This window comes from Dendrobates tinctorius, unplaced genomic scaffold, assembly GCF_039654945.1.
Source record: "Dendrobates tinctorius isolate UK_male_01 unplaced genomic scaffold, ASM3965494v1 ptg000460l, whole genome shotgun sequence".
Lineage (NCBI taxonomy): Eukaryota > Metazoa > Chordata > Amphibia > Anura > Dendrobatidae > Dendrobates > Dendrobates tinctorius.
Window position 1 is genome coordinate 220,351 of NW_027362122.1, and position 22,987 is coordinate 243,337.

General features: G+C 42.4%; 1 protein-coding gene across 3 annotated transcripts in view; it reads right to left on the reverse strand.

Annotated features, from left to right (window-relative positions):
• The window catches only part of MTRR (5-methyltetrahydrofolate-homocysteine methyltransferase reductase), a 700,332-nt gene that overhangs the window by 189,898 nt on the left and 487,447 nt on the right, over positions 1-22,987 (reverse strand). For all 3 annotated transcript variants that reach the window (XM_073564571.1, XM_073564570.1, XM_073564569.1), the window contains exon 11: positions 14,491-14,683. In XM_073564571.1, coding sequence (XP_073420672.1) covers positions 14,491-14,683 — 193 coding nt within the window. The remainder of the gene's footprint in view (positions 1-14,490; positions 14,684-22,987) is intronic.

Sequence of the window (22,987 nt, forward strand, 5' to 3'; positions counted from 1 at the left end):
CATTTACCAGAAAAACACTCAGGTAAACCCACCTTAGGTTCTTCAGAGTGGATTCCAGGGCAATTACTCATGTGCTGTTGTAAGCTGGCAACTTCCAACGTTAACCCTTGCAGGCGTTGAGCAAGATCTTGAATGATGTTCATATTGCAGAAATCAGGGAGGGTTTTTTCTTTTCTTTTTTTGGGCTGGACAAACTGTTACGGATCTGCAACACAGGACTAGAGTAGAAGGGGGAAAACTGACCCTGCACTATGACTAGGCTGATACCCTACGATGGAGTGGGCGACCCATTCCTTGCAAATAGACCCACCGATGATCCTAGGTTAATCTCAAGCAAAGACCTATAGATGGAGGAAGTGGGTTCCTGAAAGATCTAAGAACTGGGCACAAAAATGGGTGACCTCCTAATAGATAATACAGCCTAACCAGATCTCACACTTTGCACTGACGAGGGGCAGTACCCCGAAACACAGTGTCTGCAAATTGAGATTCTGGCTTGGCTTTTATCCTAAGTCATGTAACAAGGCTCGTTAAAGGGTCGACATTGACTTTTAGGATTGCTACTTCCAGTAGGTGGCACTAGAGTTCTAGTCCTCTTCCTCTCTGAACAGACAATTTGCATAATTAGCTCCTAATAGATAGCACAGAGAAGACTGCAGAAACCAATGGAATACAGAAACAAAGACTAGCGGATCCAGAGGTCCCAGCACTGCACATATTACACACACAGAAGGAAAAGCACCAAGCCAGAACGCAAGTGGATTAACACTGTTGTCCATCAAGGACTGGGAGGCAGGTGCTGGGTAATAAAGAGTGATACAATCACCTGACCCAAGACAAACCCAGCACCAGAGGAAAAGGACCAGCAACCAGAACACCACAAGAAAATGGCGGCTAGTCACAAACTAAACAGTTTCTAACAGTACTGGCTTTACGTGTGGCCAAGATTCCAGGATGCCCACTCAGAGCTGAGTCATGGAACTCCTGAAGCACCCTTAACTGATACTGAACAGGCACAAAGAGCTTATTATCAGGTATGGACAAAGGAGCAAGAGATTGGGCCTCACAAATCTCTCATTCCAATGCCGAGGACACCACAGCCACCACCACTACATGCTGAAGAATGGAGGAAGGAGGTTCAGGAGGTGAAACTGGATCCAGGCTACGAGATAAAGCATCAGCCTTCACATTCTTGGACCCTGGTCTGAAAGTAATAGAAAACTGAAATCGGGGAAAAAAAAGTGAACACCTTGCCTGTCTCAGAGTCAAACGTTTGGCAGACTCGATGTTCTTGTGATTCGTAATGACAGTGATACAATTGACAGCCCCCTCCAAAAAAATGTCTCCATTCTTCAAACGCCAATTTAAAGGCCAATAGCTCTCAGTTACCCACATCATAATTCCTCTCAGCAGAGGAAAATTCTCTCGAAAAGAAGGCACAGGGCATTAAGTTAGTCAATGTGGTCGGCCCATGGGACAACACAGCCCCCACTCCCACCTCCGAGGCGTCCACCTCTACGATAAATGGTTTAGACAAGTCATGTTGAACCAATACAGAGAAGGTCATGAAACAGTTTTTTAAAGACGAAAACTCCGCCACAGCTGGAGCTGACCAGTTTTTAAGATCAGCCCCCTTACGAGTTAAATCCGTGAGGGGTTTGACAAAAAAAGAGAAACCCCTTAATGAATTTTCTATAATAATTGGTGAAACCCAGAAAAACGCTGAAGACCTTTGAGATCTCTGGGTTGCACCCAATCCACAATAGCCTGTACCTTCCTAGGGTCCATACGAAACCCCTCTGCAGACAAAATGACCCCTAGGAAGGACAAATCCTGAGTAAACAATAAACACGTCTCTGGTTTAGCAAATAGTGAGTTCTCCCTAAGTCTCTGAAGAACCGCACGGAGGTGGCCCATGTGACTCTGCTTTTCAGAAGAATATGTAAGAATGTCATCCAAATAAATTACCATGAAACGCCCAATAAAATCTGAGTAAACATGATTCATGAAATTTTGAAATACTGCTGGCGCGTTAGTCAGGCCAAAGGGCAAAACCAAATTCTCAAACAGACCCTCAGAGGTGAGAAATGCAGTTTTCCACTCATCCCTCTCCCGCATACGGATGAGATTGTATGCCCCCTGAGGTCCAACTAAGAGAACCACTTGGCCCCCGACAATTGATTGTACAAATTGGGTATAAGTGGAAGAGGATAAGTGTCTCTTAAAGTGATTTTATTAAAGGGAATCTGTTACCCTATTTTTCAGCAGCCGGCACAACCAACAGGGCAGAGCAGTGCGCCTGCGCAGGAGCCACGACAGGGAGCAAAGAAGAGGACGTCACTGTTAGAAGATGGGAGGCGCCGAACGGGACGGCGACACCCATCGGACCGGACGCCGGGGTGAGTATAATCTAACTTTTTTCTTATCTTTCAGGTTACATCGGGGGCTTATCTACAGCATTACAGAGTGCTGTAGATAGGTCCATGATGTTGGTGCCAGCAGCTGATAGGCGAAAAATAGGGTGACAGATTCCCTTTAAGTTCTCGAAAATCAAAGCATGGGCGTAAACCCCCATCCTTTTTCTTCATGAAAAAGAAGTCTGCCACCACAGGAGAGACAGATGGCTGAATGTGTTCCTTACGGAGGCTATCAGAGATATACTCCTTCATAGCAGCCCGCTCAGGGGCAGAGAGATTGTACAGACCGGCTTTGGGCAATTTGGCACCGGGAGTAAGATCAACAGCACAATCGAATGGACGGTGTGGTAGTAGAACCTCAGCCTCCTTTTCGGAGAACACATCCTCAAAGTCCTTCAGGTACTCCAGAATACCCTCCAGACTGACGGATGATGCTGATACAGAAACAAGACATTTCTTAGAACAATTGGGAACTCATATAACAATGTAATTATGTAATTGCAACCAGGGGAACCCCAATACCAGTCCCGCAGGCAGATTGTCCATAACAAAGCATGAAATTACGTTCCTGGTGCAAGGAACTCACTTTAAGGAGAAACTCCTCTGAAACAAATTTTATGCCATTCTTAGCCAGTGGTGTTTTGGCAACAACATGGATAGGAGTCTCCAGCCTGACTTTCCCTAACTTACACCTGGACACCCAGTCAGAGTTAAAAAAGTTCATGGACGACCTGCAATCCACGAAAGCAGAAGTGGACGTGCAGCCACTCCCACAACAAAGTTTCGTCTGCAACAAAATTTTTTAAAATGGAGAAAAAGGTACCTGAGAGCCTGGGTGACCTCAACGACAATCACCCAGACTCAGTCGCTTGTTGGTGGGTGGACAGGAGGGGCAGTCCTTTTTCCAATGTCCGGAATCTCCCCCCAAAAAACACAATTTTCCTTCATGCTGTCGTCTCCTCTCCATCTCGAGGTTGGCGACCCCCACTTCCATAAGTTTAGACAGCGGCAAAACAATTGGACCAGCAGAGAGCATTGGAACCTCTCGCTGTGCGATACCTCTTTCACGCAGCCTCCGATCCATGTGGATAGCCTGAGTCATAGCTTCCTCCAATGAGCTGGGAGGTGGATGGAGAGCCAGAGCGTCCTTCAGATTATCCACCAGTCCACACCTGAACAGACCTCTCAGCGCGGAGTCACCCCAGGACACTTCAGTGGACCAGCGACAGAACTCGGAGCTGTACCACTTGGCTGAGCGCTTTCCCTGAACCAGACCCATAATAGTGTCCTCTGTCACCCTGACATGGTCCGGATCATCATAGATAGATTCTTTGAGGCCCTAGGACTTATCTATCAACATCTGTTCAGGGGCAGAAGGGGGCAGCGAGAAAGCCCAAGATTGGGGACCCTGCCTAAGTAAGGAGATATTAATCCCTACCCGCTGAGTCTCATCCCCAGACGATGGAGGTCTCAAAGAAAAAAATAATTTACAACTCTCCCTGAACTTATGAAATGTATCTCTTACGCCAGAAAAGGTATCAGGAAGCTTAACCTGAGGTTCAGGAGAGTGCACACCAATATCAGCTGAATCCCCAGGTTGACTAACAGCATGATGGGTAGTTTCCTGCAGAGTCTGAACAGTATCAGTCAGTTTTTTCTGTAAGAGAGTATGAGATGTGACAAGGGCCTGATGTTCCATCGAAAAACCCCGCATCTCCTGTGTCAACCTGGAAATATGATCTGCTAAGTTACCAAGAGGATCCATGACCAGAGGAAAAAAAAGCAAAATCCCCTTTAAATGTGTGGGTCAGCTATAATGTAACATGCTGCTGCAGTGCAGTACAGCGCAATCTACACCAGGGGCTGATGGTGAGGCAAAAGACGTTGCCCACACACAGCGTAGTAACACAGAGCAAGAACACAGGTGTCACAGGTAATGAAAGAGTGGTCAGACTAGCCAAAGTCAGCAACTGTCAGGAGCAGAAGTACCAAGGGAGACAGCAAGTGTGTAGTCAGGGACGAGTGAGAAGTCAGGACCTACCAGGAACGTGGTATCAGAAACGCAACACGTAAGCCATTGTCAGGGTACAAGGCAGAGGGTCAAAAGCCAGTCAGAAAGCGTGGTATCGGAAACGGAAAAACCAGAAGCAGAGTCCAGAGATCAAGCCAAGTCATACACAAGTCAAGGTAATCAGGGGCAGGAGGGACACTAAAGGTATACAGGTCAGAGGCACTAGCTTGGAAGCTTGCAGTATAGCTGACGCTGGCACTCAGGCTGCAGAGGACTGAAATAGCACAGCCAGCTCCAGAATGAGGCAGAGGGGAAGAGGGGATTAACCCCCGCATGACCAGTCCAAAGAGAAGACAGCAGAAAACAAACTCTGGACTGGATCATGACAGGTACTGATGGGAGAATAAAAGTTTTGGAGTTTTTTCACCCGGATTGGATGCTGCCCTTCTTCATGTTTTCATTTAAGCTTTTTGTCCATTTAGGTCCTTGGACTTTCGCGTGTGCATCCTACTGTGTCTGTTGTGCTGTCAGCTGCTTCTACACGTGGCTCATGACAGGTGTCACTTGTGAGGGATTTTCACTGTTTAGACACATGAGAGGCTATGCAAACACGACATGGCGTAAGCCAATAGTTCCAGCAAATTTTGCATTCAAAAAGTCAAATGGCACACCTTCCCTTACGAGCTCTGCCGTGTGCCCAAACAGTGGTTTTATCCCTCATATGAGGTATCGGCATGCTCAGGAGAAATTACACAACAATTTTCGAGGTCTATTTTTTCCTGTTACCCTTGCCAAAATAAAAAAAATTGTATCTGAAGTGAATTTTTTGGGAAAAAAGTTACATGTTAATTTTTTCCCACATGTTGGAAATGTTACTTATTAAATTGTTTTTTTGTGACACATCTTTATGATTTAAGGGCATGAAAATGCAAAGTTGGAAATTTTCCAAATTTTCGATAAGTTTCCGTTTTTTTCAGAAATAAACGCAAATCATACCGTAGAAATGTTACCACCATCATGAAGTACATGTCAAATAAAAAATCTCAGAACCACAAGGATCCGTTGAAGAGTTACTATGAGTTATGAGTTATCACCCCATAAAATGACAGTGGTCAGAATCGTAAAAATTGGCCTGATCATTAACGTGCAAACCACCTTTGGGGTAAAGGGGTTAAATATCGATACCACATCAGCCATCCTCCAATTCTGTGGCACGACCCCTGTTACAAGAGAGTCTAAAATTATGAGATACAGCGGTCTGTCAATTACTGAGCATAATTCACCCAGTATCCGTGGATGAATGCAATCTGAGCTGGGGCATTTGTTAATATTTAATTTTCTCAGACGCAGGCGTACTTCTTGTGTTAAACTAGTTATATTAGGTGGTGAACTTTGACTTTTGCCTTGCTGAATGATCCCTGGAACAGTTAGCTAATTGGTGAACATGGATGAAAAGTGCCTGTTTAATAATTTTGCCTTTTCTTTGTCTTCTTATATTATCTTGTTATTGTCATCTTTTAAAGGACCAATACCATCTTTTTTTTCTTTTCGGCACTGATATATTTATAAAAAATTTTGGGGGGGATTTATTTTAATGTCACTAGCAATTTGTTTCTCGGTTGAAAACTTTTATTTCTTTTTTGGGCTTCTTACTTAGATCTTTACATTCCTCAAATACCATTTCTTGGCCTTCGAGATTTTGAATTCCCTTTGTTTTAGTGTTATTAAACTCTGCAATGTCTTATTTATCCATAATGGTTTCTTTTATTCTTGGACATTTTATTACCAGAAGGTATAAGTTTTCTACAAGAGTCTAGCATATTCTTAGACATACCCCATTTACAGTGGGGCAAAAAAGTATTTAGTCAGTCAGCAATAGTGCAAGTTCCACCACTTAAAAAGATGAGAGGCGTCTGTAATTTACATCATAGGTAGACCTCAACTATGGGAGACAAACTGAGAAAAAAAAATCCAGAAAATCACATTGTCTGTTTTTTTTTCATTTTATTTGCATATTATGGTGGAAAATAAGTATTTGGTCAGAAACAAGCAAACAAGATTTCTGGCTCTCACAGACCTGTAACTTCTTATTTAAGAGTCTCCTCTTTCCTCCACTCATTACCTGTAGTAATGGCACCTGTTTAAACTTGTTATCAGTATAAAAAGACACCTGTGCACACCCTCAAACAGTCTGACTCCAAACTCCACTATGGTGAAGACCAAAGAGCTGTCAAAGGACACCAGAAACAAAATTGTAGCCCTGCACCAGGCTGGGAAGACTGAATCTGCAATAGCCAACCAGCTTTGAGTGAAGAAATCAACTGTGGGAGCAATAATTAGAAAATGGAAGACATACAAGACCACTGATAATCTCCCTCAATCTGGTGCTCCACGCAAAATCCCACCCCGTGGGGTCAGAATGATCACAAGAACGGTGAGCAAAAATCCCAGAACCACGCGGGGGGACCTAGTGAATGAACTGCAGAGAGCTGGGACCAATGTAACAAGGCCTACCATAAGTAACACACTACGCCACCATGGACTCAGATCCTGCAGTGCCAGACGTGTCCCACTGCTTAAGCCTGTACATGTCCGGGCCCGTCTGAAGTTTGCTAGAGAGCATTTGGATGATCCAGAGGAGTTTTGGGAGAATGTCCTATGGTCTGATGAAACCAAACTGGAACTGTTTGGTAGAAACACAATTTGTCGTGTTTGGAGGAAAAAGAATACTGAGTTGCATCCATCAAACACCATACCTACTGTAAAGCATGGTGGTGGAAACATCATGCTTTGGGGCTGTTTCTCTGCAAAGGGGCCAGGACGACTGATCCGGGTACATGAAAGAATGAATGGGGCCATGTATCGTGAGATTTTGAGTGCAAACCTCTTTCCATCAGCAAGGGCATTGAAGATGAAACGTGGCTGGGTCTTTCAACATGACAATGATCCAAAGCACACCGCCAGGGCAACGAAGGAGTGGCTTCGTAAGAAGCATTTCAAGGTCCTGGAGTGGCCTAGCCAGTCTCCAGATCTCAACCCTATAGAAAACCTTTGGAGGGAGTTGAAAGTCCGTGTTGCCAAGCGAAAAGCCAAAAACATCACTCCTCTAGAGGAGATCTGCATGGAGGAATGGGCCAACATACCAACAACAGTGTGTGGCAACCTTGTGAAGACTTACAGAAAACGTTTGACCTCTGTCATTGCCAACAAAGGATATATCACAAAGTATTGAGATGAAATTTTGTTTCTGACCAAATACTTATTTTCCACCATAATATGCAAATAAAATGAAAAAAAAAACAGACAATGTGATTTTCTGGATTTTTTTTTCTCAGTTTGTCTCCCATAGTTGAGGTCTACCTATGATGTAAATTACAGACGCCTCTCATCTTTTTAAGTGGTGGAACTTGCACTATTGCTGACTGACTAAATACTTTTTTGCCCCACTGTATGTTCGCTATCCCCAGTTGCCATGAGATGGTCCCAGTCTACACGATTAAGCTTCCTGACCTGTAAATCTGAAATTGTATCTGGTTTGTTTAATGTAAACTTGTTTGTCATCTCTATAGCAAGAGAGCCCGCTTAATTTACAGGATCCATGTCTCATGAAGCACAAGCTGGGCGCACAATATGGGTACTACAATGACAGATTTGCAATTTTAACTCTGCAACCTCCATAGCAGATTGTCTCTGGAGAACATTCATAAAGTGAAAATCATCGCAACGCTTGTAGATAAATTTCCCAGAGGTTTAATTTCCAAAATTGGATCACTTGAGGGGGATTCAGCTCATGTGACACTTAGGGGCTACATATATGGAGTCCGCAAACTATTCTACGAAACTTTGTTCTCCAAAAGTCAAAAAGCATTTCTTCCCTTCTCAGTCTCGCCATGTGGCCAATATATGGCATACTGGCGAATTCTGGAGAAACTGCATAACAATTTATACAATTTTCTTCTATTACCCCTTCTGGAAATTAAACACTTGAGGCCAATTTATTGGAATAAATGGTAATTATATATTTACTCATCGGTGACTCAACTGAGGGTTAAAATGCTCATTTCACCTCTAGATGACTTCATCAACAGGTGCAGTTTCCAAAATGGGGTCACTTTTGGTGGTTTCTGCTGTTTTGGCATGTCAGGGGCTCTTCAAATGTGACATGGCATCAACAATAGTGCTCTTTCAAGTCCTGCAGTGTGCCCAAACAGTAGTTTTCACCCACAAATAGGGCATTATTGTACTAAAAAGAAATTGCACAACAAATTGAGTGGTCTAATTAGACCTACTTACCTTGTAAAAATGAAAAATTTGGAGCTAAAGCAATATTTTTATGGGGGAAAAAAGTCAACATTTTTCATTTTTGCGGTTCAACATTATAAAATTCTGTGAAGCAACTGTGGGTTCAAGATACTTATCACAATTTAGATAAATACTTTGAGGGGTGCAATTTTCAAAATAGAGTCACTTGGAGGGGTTTACACTGTATTTCAAGGGCTCTGTAAATTCAACATGACTCCCGCTATCTATTCCAGGCAATTTTGCGCTCCAAAAGTCAAATGGTGCTCCTCTTCTGAGCCCTGCTATGCTCACAAATAGTAGTGTTCCACCCTATATGAGGTATTACTGTACTCAGGAGAAATGGTGCAACAAATGTTAGCATCCATTTTCTCCTGTTACCTTTGTGAAAATGAAAAATTTTGGGACTCAAGAAAAATTTTGTTTGGGAACAAATAAAATTTTAATTTTTATCCTTCCACATTGCTTTAATTCCTGTGAAGCACCTAAAAAGTTAATAACTTCATGAAAGTGGTTTGGAGCACACTGACAGGTGCAGTTTAGGGTATTTTCTGTCACATAGGCTCTTCAAAGTTACTTCAACTGTGATGTGTTCCCTAAAAAAATTGGGTTTATAAATTTTGTTAGAAAATGCTGATAAAATTTGAACCCTTTTAACTTCCTAAACAAATTAAAAATGTGTTAAAAAATTATGCTTATGTAAAGTAGACATGCAGTAAATGTTATTTATTAACTATATTGTGTGATATAACCATCTGGTTTAAGGGCATAAAATTAACCCCTTAACTCCCAAGGGTGGTTTGCATGTTAATGCCCGGGCCAATTTTTACAATTCTGACCACTGTCCCTTTATGAGGTAATAACTTTGGAACGCTTTCATGGATTCTGGTGATTCTGACAATGTTTTCTCATGACATATTGTACTTCATGTTAGTGGTAAAATTTCATTCATATAACTTGCGTTTATTTGTGAAAAAAATGGAAATTTGGCAAAAATTTTGAAAATTTCGCAATTTTCCAACTTTGAATTTTTATACTCTTAAATCACAGAGATATGGCACTCAAATACCTTAATAAGTAACATTTCACATATGTTTACTTTACATCAGCACAATTTGGGAACCAAATTTTCTTTGTTAGGAAGTTATAAGGGTTAAAAGTTGACCAGCGATTTCTCATTTTTACAACACCATTTTATTTTTAGGGACGACATCACATTTGAAGTCACTTTGAGGGGTCTATATCATAGAAAATGCCCAAAAGTGACACCATTCTAAAAACTGCACCCCTCAAGGTGCTCAAAACCAAATTCAAGAAGTTTATTAACCCTTCAGGTGCTTCACAGGAATTTTTGGAATGTTTAAAAAAAAAATGAACAATTAACTTTTTTTCAGAAAAAAAATTACTTCAGGTTCAATTTTTTCATTTTACCAAGGGTAACAGGAGAAATCGGACTGCAAAAGTTATTGTGCAATTTGTCCTGAGTACGGTGATACCTGATATGTGAGGGGGAACCACTGTTTAGGCGCATGGCAGAGCTCGGAAGGGAAGGAGCCCCGTTTGACTTTTTCACTGTAAAATTGGCTGGAATTCAGATCGGATGCCATGTCAAGTTTGGAGAGCTCATGATGTGTCTAAACAGTGGAAAACCCCCACAAGTGACCCTATTTTAGAAACTAGACCCCCCAAGGAACTTATCTAGATATGTGGTGAGCACTTTGAACCCCCAAGGGCATCACAGAAGTTATATAAAGTACAGCCGTACAATTAAAAAATCATATTTTTTCCACAAAAATGATCTTTTCACCCTCAATTTTTATTTTCCCAAGGATAACTGGACCCCAAAAGTTATTGTGCAATTTGTCCTGAGTATGCTGATACCCCATATGGGGGGGGGGTAACCCACTATTTTGGCGCATGGCAGAGCTCGGAAGGGAAGCAGCGCCATTTGACTTTTTTGGCTGGAATTGAGATTGGACACCATGTCGCGTTTGGAAAGCCCCTGATGTGCCAAAACAGTGGAAACCCCCCAATTCTAGCTCCAACCCTAACCCCAACACACCCCTAAACCTAGCCCTAACGGGAAATAAATACATTTTTTTTCTTTAATTATTTTTCCCTAACTAAGGAGGTGATAACAGGGGTGGGGGGGTTTGATTTACTATTTATGGTGGATTTTTATGTTTGGTAGCTGTCATACGCTAAAAGATGCTTTTTATTGTAATAATAGTTTACGCATTACCACATTTTGAGAGCTATAATTTTTCCATATTTTGACCTGCTGAGTCATGTGAGGTCTTATTTTTTGCGCGACGAGTTGACGTTTTTATTGGTACCATTTTCGGGCACGTGACATTTTTTGATCGCTTTTTATTCCGATTTTTGGGACGCAGAATGAACAAAAACCAGCATTTCATGAATTTCTTTTGGGGGGTGCGTTTACACCGTTCCGCATGCGGTAAAATTGATAAAGCGGTTTTATTCTTCGGGTCAGTACAGTTACAGCGATACCTCATTTATGTCTTTTTTATGTTTGGCACTTTTATGCAATGAAAACAATTTTATATAGAAAAATAATTATTTTTGCATCGTTTTATTCTGCGAGCTATAACTTTTTTATTTTTTCGCTGATGATGCTGTGTGGCAGCTCGTTTTTTGTGGGACAAGATGACATTTTCAGCGGTACCATGGTTATAGCCATCTTTTTGATCGCGTGTTATTGCACTTTTTGTTCGGCGGTATGATGATAAAGCATTATTTTTTGCTTCGTTTTTTATTTTTATTTTTTAAGGGGTTCAATAAAGGGGTTAACTAGTGGGACAGTTTTATAGGGCGGGTCGTTACGGACGCGGCGATACCAAATGTGCCCTTTTATTGTTTTGTGTTTTTTTTTATTTTCAAAAAATTAATTTATTAGGGAATATTTTTTTTTTTAAATTTATTTAGCGATTTTTTTATAAATTATTTTTACATTTTTTTTTTAAGCTTCACTACACTACAGCGATCTGACACAGGTGCTGCACAGGCTTCTTCATGCCTGCGCTCTGCAGGCAGTGAGGAAGCCAGCTCCCTGCAGGCCCCCGAAGGTCCCCGTCACCATATTGGATCCGGGGACCTGCAGGGAAGGAGGCCCCCAGAGCAGCGCAGCACATCGCGCTGCTCCGGGGGTCTCAGGGAAGCACGGAGGGAGCACCCTCCCTGCACGCTTCTCTCCTATGCTGCCGGTACTCTGCGATCATGCATCCTATAATCCATGCGTCTTATTGCTTACCAGGGGTGGTGATGGAGGAGGCCGGAGTGGAACATTGCTGCTGGGATGAGGGGGTGTTTTGATGTGCAGCGTGCCGCTGCCGGTGTCAGATACTGCCGCCGCCCTCTGTCCCCTGGTGCTTGCCACCACCGCCATTCTCTGTCCCCCGGTGCCTGCTTGCCACCACCGCCGCACTCTGTCCCCCAGTGCTTGCCACCACCGCCGCGGTCTGTCCCCCGGTTCTTACCACCACCGCCACGCTCTCCCCCCGTTCTTACTGCCACCGCCGCGCTCTGTCCCCCGGTTCTTACCGCCACCGCCGCGCATGCGCAGATGGACATCTCGGCACTGAAATCTCGGGAGATCCCGAGATTTCAGTGCCGAGATGTCCATCTGCGCATGCGCGGCGGCTATTTTCCAGGAAGAAAGACACAGGAAAGCAGGCATGGAGCGGCAGAGACCCCCCACGCTGAACGGGACAGAGCGCGACGGCGGCGGAAGAAACTACCGGGGGACAGGAGCGCGGCGGTGGCGGTAAGAACCGGCAGACAGCGCAGCGACAGCATCAGGGTACAGAGTGCCGCGGCAAGTACCCTCAGCGGCAGCGCAAAGGTATATCATCTTTGTAAGACGCACCCCCTTTTCCCCTCAATTTTGGGGGAAAAAAAGTGCGTCTTACAAAGCGGAAAATATGGTAATTTTAAGGCTAGAGAACAACCTCTCTATAGTAACTTGGGTTGGAGGCAAAGCCGTAACCACATGGGCAAAATCTCTAACAATTTCCGGGTATAAAGGAATTGCCTCACGCACAGTCAGTTTTGATGAACGGTTGAATTTTTCTATTTCTTTGAGAGCAAGTGAAACATTTTGCTGAAATATGGTCAATCTGCTTGCTATAGAAGACAGAGTGAAATCTTTTTCCTTGCGGCAACGCTTTGCCTGCTCCATGTCATCCAAATACTTGTCAAAGTCAAACGCCTCATCTGATCAGGATGAAGATATGGCAGCAGTAGCACTGTCAGGACCAGAGTCCTCTTGCACCTGGCAGTCCTCCTGTAGGCCACTCATCCTAACTGCTACCTCAGTCAGAGCTTCTTTTCTTTTAGTAAGCTGTTGATCATCAGCAATATACGAAGACTTGGATCCACATAAACAGCTGCCAGAAAAATTTTATTTTACAATAGCTGTGTCTCTCTCCGTTTCATTGAAGCAGCAATGCCATCTGCGATTAAACTTCCTCTTTGGGACAGGCAAAATAGCAAGTTCTTCCACTCCCTTATGAAAATGCCAGGAGTTAAATCCTCAGCTTGTAATTTTTTAGTCACGGTAAATGTGTGATTAAGCAATTCCTTCAATTCAGCCACCTGTGTCCATTAACCTTCATTTAGGGTTACCTGAGGGTTCACCATATCTATAAGAAACAATTTTAGCTCATGCAATCGCTCAATCATTAAATAAGTGCTGCCCCACCGAGTGGCTTGATCGACAATTGCCCCTTTCCCAGCACGTCTCAGCAAGATGAAATCAATTTTAGGAGTTCTGGCGGCAATAACCAATTTCCTCACTTTTCCAATCAGATTTCCAGCATGTCCCTCTTGCAGACTATTTCTTATTGCCAGCTGAAGCGTGTGCACAACACAGCGCATGTGATGAATATGAAAGTGTTTTGAAGCACCTTCAACAAGATCATCTATTTCTAAAGTATAATTTTGCTGTTCTTCTGTTGTAATATCTGTTTGTTCCTCAGTTACAGAACAGCACTGTGGCCTTCCATCTCAAACATACTGAATCCTAAATTTTCTTCTAGCTGTTGTTCATTACTCTCATTCATCAGTTTAATTGTACTTATCATGTTTGAAGCATCGTCAGTTATAACAGCAAGAACCTGTTCTTGTGTGAATGTAGCCTTAGATCAGGAATAGATCAGCCATTTATATGACATTTCATAACTTTCCCAAATTCCTATGAAAAAATATTCAGCACATTCTGCATTGAACTACTGTACCCAATTTATTATATATTTTAGGAGTCGTAGTCGGTCCATTTTATAGCGACTCCGACTCCACGACTCCGACTCCACAGGCCTGGCTGCTACTGCGCAGGTGCGACCAGCGCCATCTTCAATCGGATTTTTATTTGTATTTTTTTTAGGAATATCAGGAAAACAGCAAAGAAATTAATTAGAAACACATTACATATGCGATCATGCTATAGTGCAGGCGCCAAGCCAAGCCATACACATGAATACCTAAGAAGAGCAACACATGAAGAACCCCCAAAGGCCCTCCTCGAAGAAAGAGCATATCATTAACTGAAAATAAAGATTAAAAACAACAACCACAAGATGGATTTCATCACCACAGTTATCATTTTAATCAGTATAAGGGTGCCAACCTGATACTGTCTGTAGGTTGCTGTGAACAATCCTGCTGACAGGTTCCCTTTAAGAAATCATCATATTGAAGAGAAATCTAGCAATGAGTCAAAAATCTGTGTTTATAATTTACTAATACCTGTAGTTCTGTAGCTATTATGTTTACACTGCCAGTGATGGCTTTTTCTTCAGATACTTCATCATTTGGCTTTACAAGCTCAGCAAGCCAGCCAGTGCATACTCCTTTCCTTGGCAATGCTCTTCCAGAGCAAGGCTCAAAGTTGATGACATTGAAAAGAAAGTGTAATTTTCCTGGATGAAATAAACTGGAGCTAAGGAAAATAAAAGCAGAAAATGATTGTTGCACGCACATACTATACAAATTATTATGCACACAACTCATCACTCTTTGTCCTCAATGCAGAGATTCATACAACTATTAGGCTGTGTGTGCACGTTGAGTATTTGCTTGCAGAAATTTCTATAAGGTTTATGCATCTCTTGGCAGGAAAAATACAGTGGAAAAAACGCACGATTTTGTACGCGCTTTTGTACAGCAATGAATGATTTTTTGAGCTAAATAAAGACATTTTAAAAGAAAGCTTTGTGATGTAATTTCTTGGTTCAACACCACCTTTACCATGCTGATGTAGTAGCATCAGTGTAATGGGATTAGGGCTTGGTGTCAGCAGCTGTCATTGACGCCTAGCTCTAGGCTTAGTAATGAAAAGGTGTCAGCCCGACACCCTCATTACTAAGCTGATAAGTAAACACAAACACACATTGTCACCAGCCTATGTAGGAGCATTAACTCCCGCATAATTTTAATAACCAGCAGAGGGAAAGCTGATGGCTGAGGACTGATGTTAATATTCTGGGAAAGAGCCAATAGCCATAAAGAACATCAGCTCACAGTTGTTTGCTTAGAGCTTAGACTTTACTAGTTAGTTTACAGAGGCACCCTAGTAAAAAATTGACATGTTGTCCCCCTAAAAAATCTAACCAGGAAAGGCTAGGCAGACAGCTGCAGATTGATATTAATAGCCCAGGAAGAGGCCATGGATATTGGCCCCTCCCAGACTAAAAACATCAGCTCTCAGCCGCCCCAGAAAAGGCATATCTATAAGATGTGCCAATTCTGGCACTTCGCTTTGCTCTTCCCACTTGCCCTGTAGCGGTGGCAAGTGGGGTTCATATTTGTGAGGTTGATGTCATCTTTGTATTGTCAGGTGACATCAAGACCACAGGTTAGTAATGGAGAGGTAGCGAAACACGCATTGGAGTGCTGTGTAGAGGGGGCAGGAAAGATACTTTGTGTGGTCATTTTACTTACATATCTATTAAACACTGCTGGTGGCTGGTATTTGGTAGAGGTGAATGAGACCTCTAGCACCATACTTTATACACATGGTCTATGGTTGAGATTTAGAAAGGTGAATCAGACCTCTAGCACTGAGCACTTTATTTTGCAATATCAATTGGAGATTAAGTATTATTTTTTATTCTGAGCACTTGCAATAAAATTGTTTTGCACTTTATTATGAGGATTAAATCTTATATAAAATTGATCACTTGATATATATTTATTGTATTCTCTGATATTGTTATATTATTTATGATTTCCTTGGTGTCAGCCATTTAGGTTTTCTTTTTTGCCCCCTGCATACAATTTGTTTTTGATTGTTTTTTTTTTTATTTTATTGCACATCAAAATGTATTATTTTTAGGAGATAAAAAATAAAATTCTTTATGATATATCTTGTCTCTAGTATCATTAATTCATATTTTTGTACAATAATTTATGGTGTATTTTTAATTAATTAAATATAGTCGGTACTTTGAATATCTCTTGTCTTGGGTTATATTTTGTTTGATATTCTGAGTCTTTGGTTATTGTTGTTTATTTTGGTATCTTTTTTCCATATAGGTGTCTATCTAGTAATGGAGAGGCGTCTATAAGACACGTATCCATTAGTAACCCTATAGTGATATTGTATTAAAAACACAGACACCCAGATATAAGTCCTTTATTTGAAATAATGACAGACTCCTTTAATAGTCTTAATTAAACCATACTCACCGAACGCCTAATCCACGCAAGCCAATGTCTCCTGCAACAAAAATAAAATAATAAACCATAATATTCCTTACCTGTCTGCAGAGAAGATAATCCATAATGTCCAATGATGATCCTGATCACTATGAGAGCAGTCACATTAGTGATGTGACTGCTCTTAAAGACAGCTGGCGATACACTTACAGGAGGTAATCGTTCACGCGGTTTATCACTGAGCTGCCATGAGAGTTCACCAGAGTTCATCAGCTCCGGTGATCTCCCTTACGGCACCACTGCTGCATGTGAAAGGTCTCATGCAGCGGTGCCGTAAGTGAGAGCACCAGAGCTGATGAACTCCGATGAACTCTCACGGCAGCTCAGTGATAGACTGACAAGAGGTGACTGCTCCTGCAGTGTATCGCCGGCGGCCGAGTAGAACGGTCACATCTCCCAATGTGACTGTTCTACACGAGATCGCTGTGGTACACTCTGGATTATGTGGACTATGGCTGAAAGGTAAGTTTATGTTGGTTTATTATTTTACATTATTTCAAGGAGATAAGTGCTTCTGGTTTTGGGTGTTAAGGTGAGCATAATGTTTTTTAATTTTTGAGTATGTAATTTTTTTTTTTTAAAACTGTGAGCACAAGCACTGGCAGATGAAACTACGTCTCCTATCAGCGGCTCCTGCTATCACTGTTATCAATGACAGCAGACATAGCCCGATGGGAGCAGTAGTGTCATTAGCCCATGCCTGCGGGTCACAGTCAGAGCTGCGGGATCACGCTGACATCTTACAGCATGACCTCGAAGTGCTCTGACCGACAGTCTGCGGTAGCATTACTGCGGGTCGCAGTCACAGCTGCGGGGGTCATGCTGACATCGGACAGCATGATCCCGAAGCTCCGTGAACAGTGGTCTTACCCACAGTAGCAAAACCGCCGATAAGAACCTCCGCACCAGTGTTTCCTATGCTATCACAAAGATGACAGCTTGGGAAACACTATAGGAAGCCGGTAAAACACAAAACAAAAACTCAGCAAATCCGCAAACATTTTTATACCTGTGTTTTTGCTGCAGAGTTGACTGACTCAATTGAAGTCAATGGGTGCAGAAACACTGCAGAAATGCAAAAATTGACATGCTGCAGAAAAAATGCACTGCAAATAGTAAAGGAAAAATACTGATCATGTGCACAACACTTCAGGATTGTCATTGAATAAGCTTGCATAAGGATTCCATTGCATTTTTGACCCATCTCAGCAAGGAAACGCGCATCAAAAACTCACTGTGTGCACATAGCCTTAGGGTACGTGCACACGCTGCGGATTGGGGTGCGGATTTGGCAGCGCGGATTTTGTAAAATCCGCAGGTAAATCTGCAGGTCAAAAGACCTGCGGTTTTACCTGCGGATTCGCCTGCGGTTCTGCCCTGCGGTTTTTCATCTCCACAATGGAGGAGATGGCAAATCGCAGCGGAATCTGCAGAAAGAATTGACATGTCAATTCTTTCTGCGGTTTCAAAACCGCAGGAAAGCCGCGCGGAAAAATCTGCACCGTCTGCACTGCTGTTTTTTATTCCCATAGGGAATAATGGTACTGTACACCGCAGCAAAAACTGCTGCGCACCCGCAGCAGCCGAAACCACAGCAGAATCCGCAGCGTGTGCACACACCCTTAAACCCTTCACCTATCCTGCTAGTCGTACTAAAAAGCATTAACAAATTTTCATGATGTCTGTCAGAAGAATCTTCTTTTATTAAGTTTTGGCAACTCAATTTACCCTAGAACTCACTGCCACTATATATTTGCTTGTTTTTCTTTTAACTTATGTAAACTAAGATCTAAAAATGGTATTTAGTCAGATTTCAGATTGCTCTGTAGAGTAACATGACACTCACCTGGCTGCAGATATTGTTTTCATTAGATCTCATTCAGAAATTTATGTTTGTTCCCAAGAGCAAAAAAAAATGGGACAAGTGTCATGACAGTCTTGGATCTGATTTTCATCAGCCTTTGGTCAGTTATCAGTAATTTTCCCAAATTAATACATTACAAAGCTCCTACTATACAATGTTACTCATGGACAGCACACAGATGGACCAATAGATTGTATTGATCAAGGCAGTGAGATGCCATGTGCATGCATGGCTTCCAATTGGCACTGGGTCACTAGTGTTTTTTGATAATGTGCCTGAAGACAGACTTTCTGTTCAGATTCAACAAAATGCATCAAGGTTCATTGTCCATCTGTACTGTGAAGCGCCATCCAATGGCCCAAAACATACTGTGAAAACAACCCAGAAGTATTTTAATGATACCATTTTGGTGCAGATACAATCTATTGCGATTGGGTTAATTCTTTTTTTTATATTGATAGATCGGGCAATTCTGAACACGGCAATACCAAATATGTGTATGTTTGATTTTTTTTTTTTGCTTTATTTTGGGATAAAAGGGGGGTGATTTGAACTTTTATATATTTTTTTTATTTTTGGCACGCTTCAATAGTCTCCATGGGAGACTAGCAGCTGCCATAACTCAATCGGATCTGCTACATAAAGGGGATGATCAGATCACCTGTATGTAGCAGAATTGCTGACTTGCTATGAGCGCCGACCACCAGGCCGCCGGGAAAGATGTGGGTTCAGCGTCGGAGCCAACATCAAAAGGAGGGAGTTCGACATTGGTGTACTATTACGCCTGATGTCGGAAAGAAGCTAAAAAAGTCAGCTCAGCTCACAAAAAATAAGCCCTCACCCAACCTGAGATCACGTAAAATGGAGATGTTACAGGTATCAGGAAATGGCACAATTTTTCTTTTTAACAAACTTTGGAATTTTTTTTCACCACTTAAATAAAAAGTCTTTGAACTCGTAATGACCTGGAAAATCAGAATGTAACATTAGCATTTAGTGAACATGGTGAAAGAAAACTGGGGGTTCCACTTTTTTCTTTACAATTTCACCACACTTTTTTGAGTACATGACATGGTAAAACCAATGGTGTCGTTCAAAAGAACAACTCGTCCTCCAAAAAACAAGCCCTGACATGGCCATTCTGACCAAAAAATAAAAAAAAGTTATGGCTCTGGGAAGAAGGGGAACAAAAAATGAAAAAGCAAAACAAAAAAAAGCTCTGGTAGATAAGGGGTTAATAAAACTTGAAAGTCCACACTTCAATTGCACCTTAAGGTACTGTCACACTTAGCGATGTACCAGCGATCCCGACCAGCGATATGACGCGGTCAGGATCGCTGGTACATCGCTAAGTGGTCGCTAGTGAGCTGCCACACAGGCAGATCTCACTAGCGACATCGCTGGGGACGGGGGTTGCTACTTACCTGTCACACCAGGCGATCCTGCGTCCTCCCGCCCGGCTCCACGCGTTGCTCGTCCTCACAGCAGGAAGCCCCAGCAGGAAGCTGACGACGAGAAACAGTCCTGAACGTTCTCGCGCGATCAGCGATAACCAGCAGGGGAGCCGGTCGGAGGTAAGTATCACACACAGCGATATCGCTAGCAATATCGCTATAACGTCACAAGTTATAGCGATATTGCTAGCGATATCTCTTAGTGTGACATGCCCTTTAGTTGATTCATTTTAAATACAAAATAGTGACAAGCTGAGCCCAAGTCCTGCGGATTTCACCACTGACCAAATATTTTTGGACCTAACTGTAAATGTATGAAAATGGATCACACACGGATATCACATGTACGTAAAAAACAGACACACAGATAGCAGATGGATGCAAGTGGGACGAAAGTAAACTGGGTTTTCTGGATCCAATTAGTGACCAGTGTAAAAAAATAAAATAAAAAACACACCAAAAATATAGCTTTTTTGTCATAGTAACACATAAAACATATATAAAAAAGTGATTAAAAAAACATGTAAGAAAAAAAGGCATCACTGAAAACGTCATCACATTAAGCAAAACAAAATCCCATATGCAACTCTGTTTTTGAAAAAAACAAAAAGGTTACAAGCGATCTATCAGATTATTATTTATTTTTGGAGCACCAGTGTTTCCTGGTGTACAGGGAAAGGGGTTACATACAAAACACAAATAGAAATTACAATGAACAAAATGAATAGTGAGAAACAGGTGACAAAGGAGAGAGGGCCCTGCCCTTGTGGGCTTGCATTCTACAGGATAAAGGAAAATGAGACAGTAGGATCAAGGGTTTTAAGGGTGTGTGCACACGCTGCGGATTCTGTTGCGGTTCCGCAGCGGATTTGGCCGCTGCGGTGTACAGTACCATTATTCCCTATGGGAATACAAAACCGCAGTGCAGACGGTGCAGATTTTTCCGCGTGGTTTTTCTGCGGTTTCCGCAGCGGTTTGCCATCTCCTCCATTGAGGAGATGAAAAACCGCAGGGCAAAACCGCAGAGCAATCCGCAGGTCTTTTGACCTGCAGATTTACCTGCGGATTTTACAAAATCCGCACGGCCAAATCCGCACCCCAATCCGCAGCATGTGCACGTAGCCTAACAGCTTCGATGTTGGTGTGCTTCGGCTCTGGTATTGGTGAGGTGGCAGCGGGGTCATTGCAGGTTGTATGCTATTCTGTAGAGATGAGTTTTCAAGTTCCTCTTGAAAGTTCCAAGTGTAGGGGATAATTAGACATGTTTCGGTACAGAATACCACAGGATGGGAGATACTTGGGAGAAGTCTTACAGGCAGCTGGATGGGGAGCGTACGACTATAAAGGAGAGAAAAAGGTTTTGGGAAGACTTGAGATTCTGCGTGGGGAGATATCGCAAGATTAGTTCAGAGATATGAGGGAGACAGATTATGGACAGCTTTGTGGAATTGGGAGACAATGAAGGGGTTTTGTACAGGGGAGAAGCAGTGAACTAGTGAGAACAGAGGTAGATTAGTTGTGCAGAAAAATTATGGACAGATTGGAGAGGTTTGAGAGTGTTATCAGGAAGGCCACAAAGGAGGATATTGCAGTAGTTGAGGTGGGAGATGATAAGGGCATACACTATTACTTTAGTACATTGAGGGCTGAGAAAGGATGAGTTTAGGAAACATTTTGAGTTGGAGGTGGCAGAAGTTAACAAGGCGGAGAGGTGACTGACAGATTGACATTACAGAGAGGGGCAGAGTGGAAAGCTGTAATGGAGAGAGGCAATATGGGGGACATTATGGAGAGGGGCCGTGGGGGGGAATATTTTGTGCAGGAAGCACAATGAGGGGCAATTATTTTTTCTGAAGGGTAGCTTGGGAGATAATTATATTTATGGAGCAGCAGAATTATGCTTGTATTTTTCAGCGCACAATGTTGGGGCAGCTGCAGATGTGTCAGTGATAATTACACACAGCTCTGCTGTGAGATCAGAGAAGTAGAGAGCAGCCATTAAATATCACACTGGTAACCATTAGATGTCTTCCACTGGTAACAACCTCTTTTATTTTAAATAACCTCTGGAGGGAGATTCTCGTGCAGATCTGTGTCCAGTTCATGGTCCTGAAGAGTTCATTTAAATATAAGAAAAACGTGGGTCTCAGAAATAAGACATCAGATCACAGATACAATGAGTGAAATCAGTATTAGATCCCTTGCTGAATTTTTAAGTTTGCCCACTGACAAAGACATGAACAGTCTATAATGTTAAGGGTAGGTTAATTTTAATATTGAGAGATAAAATATCAAAAATAAAATCCAGAAAATCACATTGTATACATTATATATATATTTATTTGCATTTTGAGAAATAAGTATTTGATCCCTTATCAACCATTAAGAATTCTGGTCCCTATAGACCAGGTAGCTGCACCTAATAAACTCGCTACCTGTATTAAAGATAGATGTCTAAGGCTGGTTTCACACTTGCGTAGGGCATAGCTGCGGAGGGCTCAGTTGTTCCTCCGTTAAGCCCTGCCCACTTCCGCACCTCTTCCACTCAGCTCTGCCTAGGTCAGCAAGCGACCTGCGTACCTATCTTTAATATCATTTTGAAGCGCCCTACGTCCGCGCAAAACGCATCAAAACAATGCATCCGCATGTCCTGCATACCCAATGTTTAAGATAGGTAAAAAGGCGCATGCAGAAGTAGGCGGGGCTTAACGGAAGAAGTATGCAGCCCTCTGCAAAGCCCCCGAACGCTAATGTGAACTTAGCCTAACCTCTACAACATGGGTAAGACAAAAGAGCTTTCTAAGGATCTCAGGGACAAGATCATAGACCTGCACAAAGTAGAAATGGGCTTCAAAACCATAAGTAAGATGCTGGGTGAGAAGACAACTGTTGGTGCAATAGTAAGAAAATGGGAAAAAATACAAAATGACTGTCAATCGACATTGATCTGGGACACCATGCAAAAACTCACCTCGTGGGGTATCCTTGATCATGAGGAAGGTGAGAGACAGCCTAGAACTACACAGGGGGAACTTGTTAATGATCTCAAGGCAGCTGGGACCACAGTCATCAAGAAAATCATTGTAAAGGATTAAAATCCTGCAGTGCCCGAATGGTCCCCCGGCTCAAGAAGACATATGTGTAGGCCTGTCTAAAGTTAGCCAGTGAACACCTGGATGATTCCATGAGTGATTGGGAGAAGGTGCTG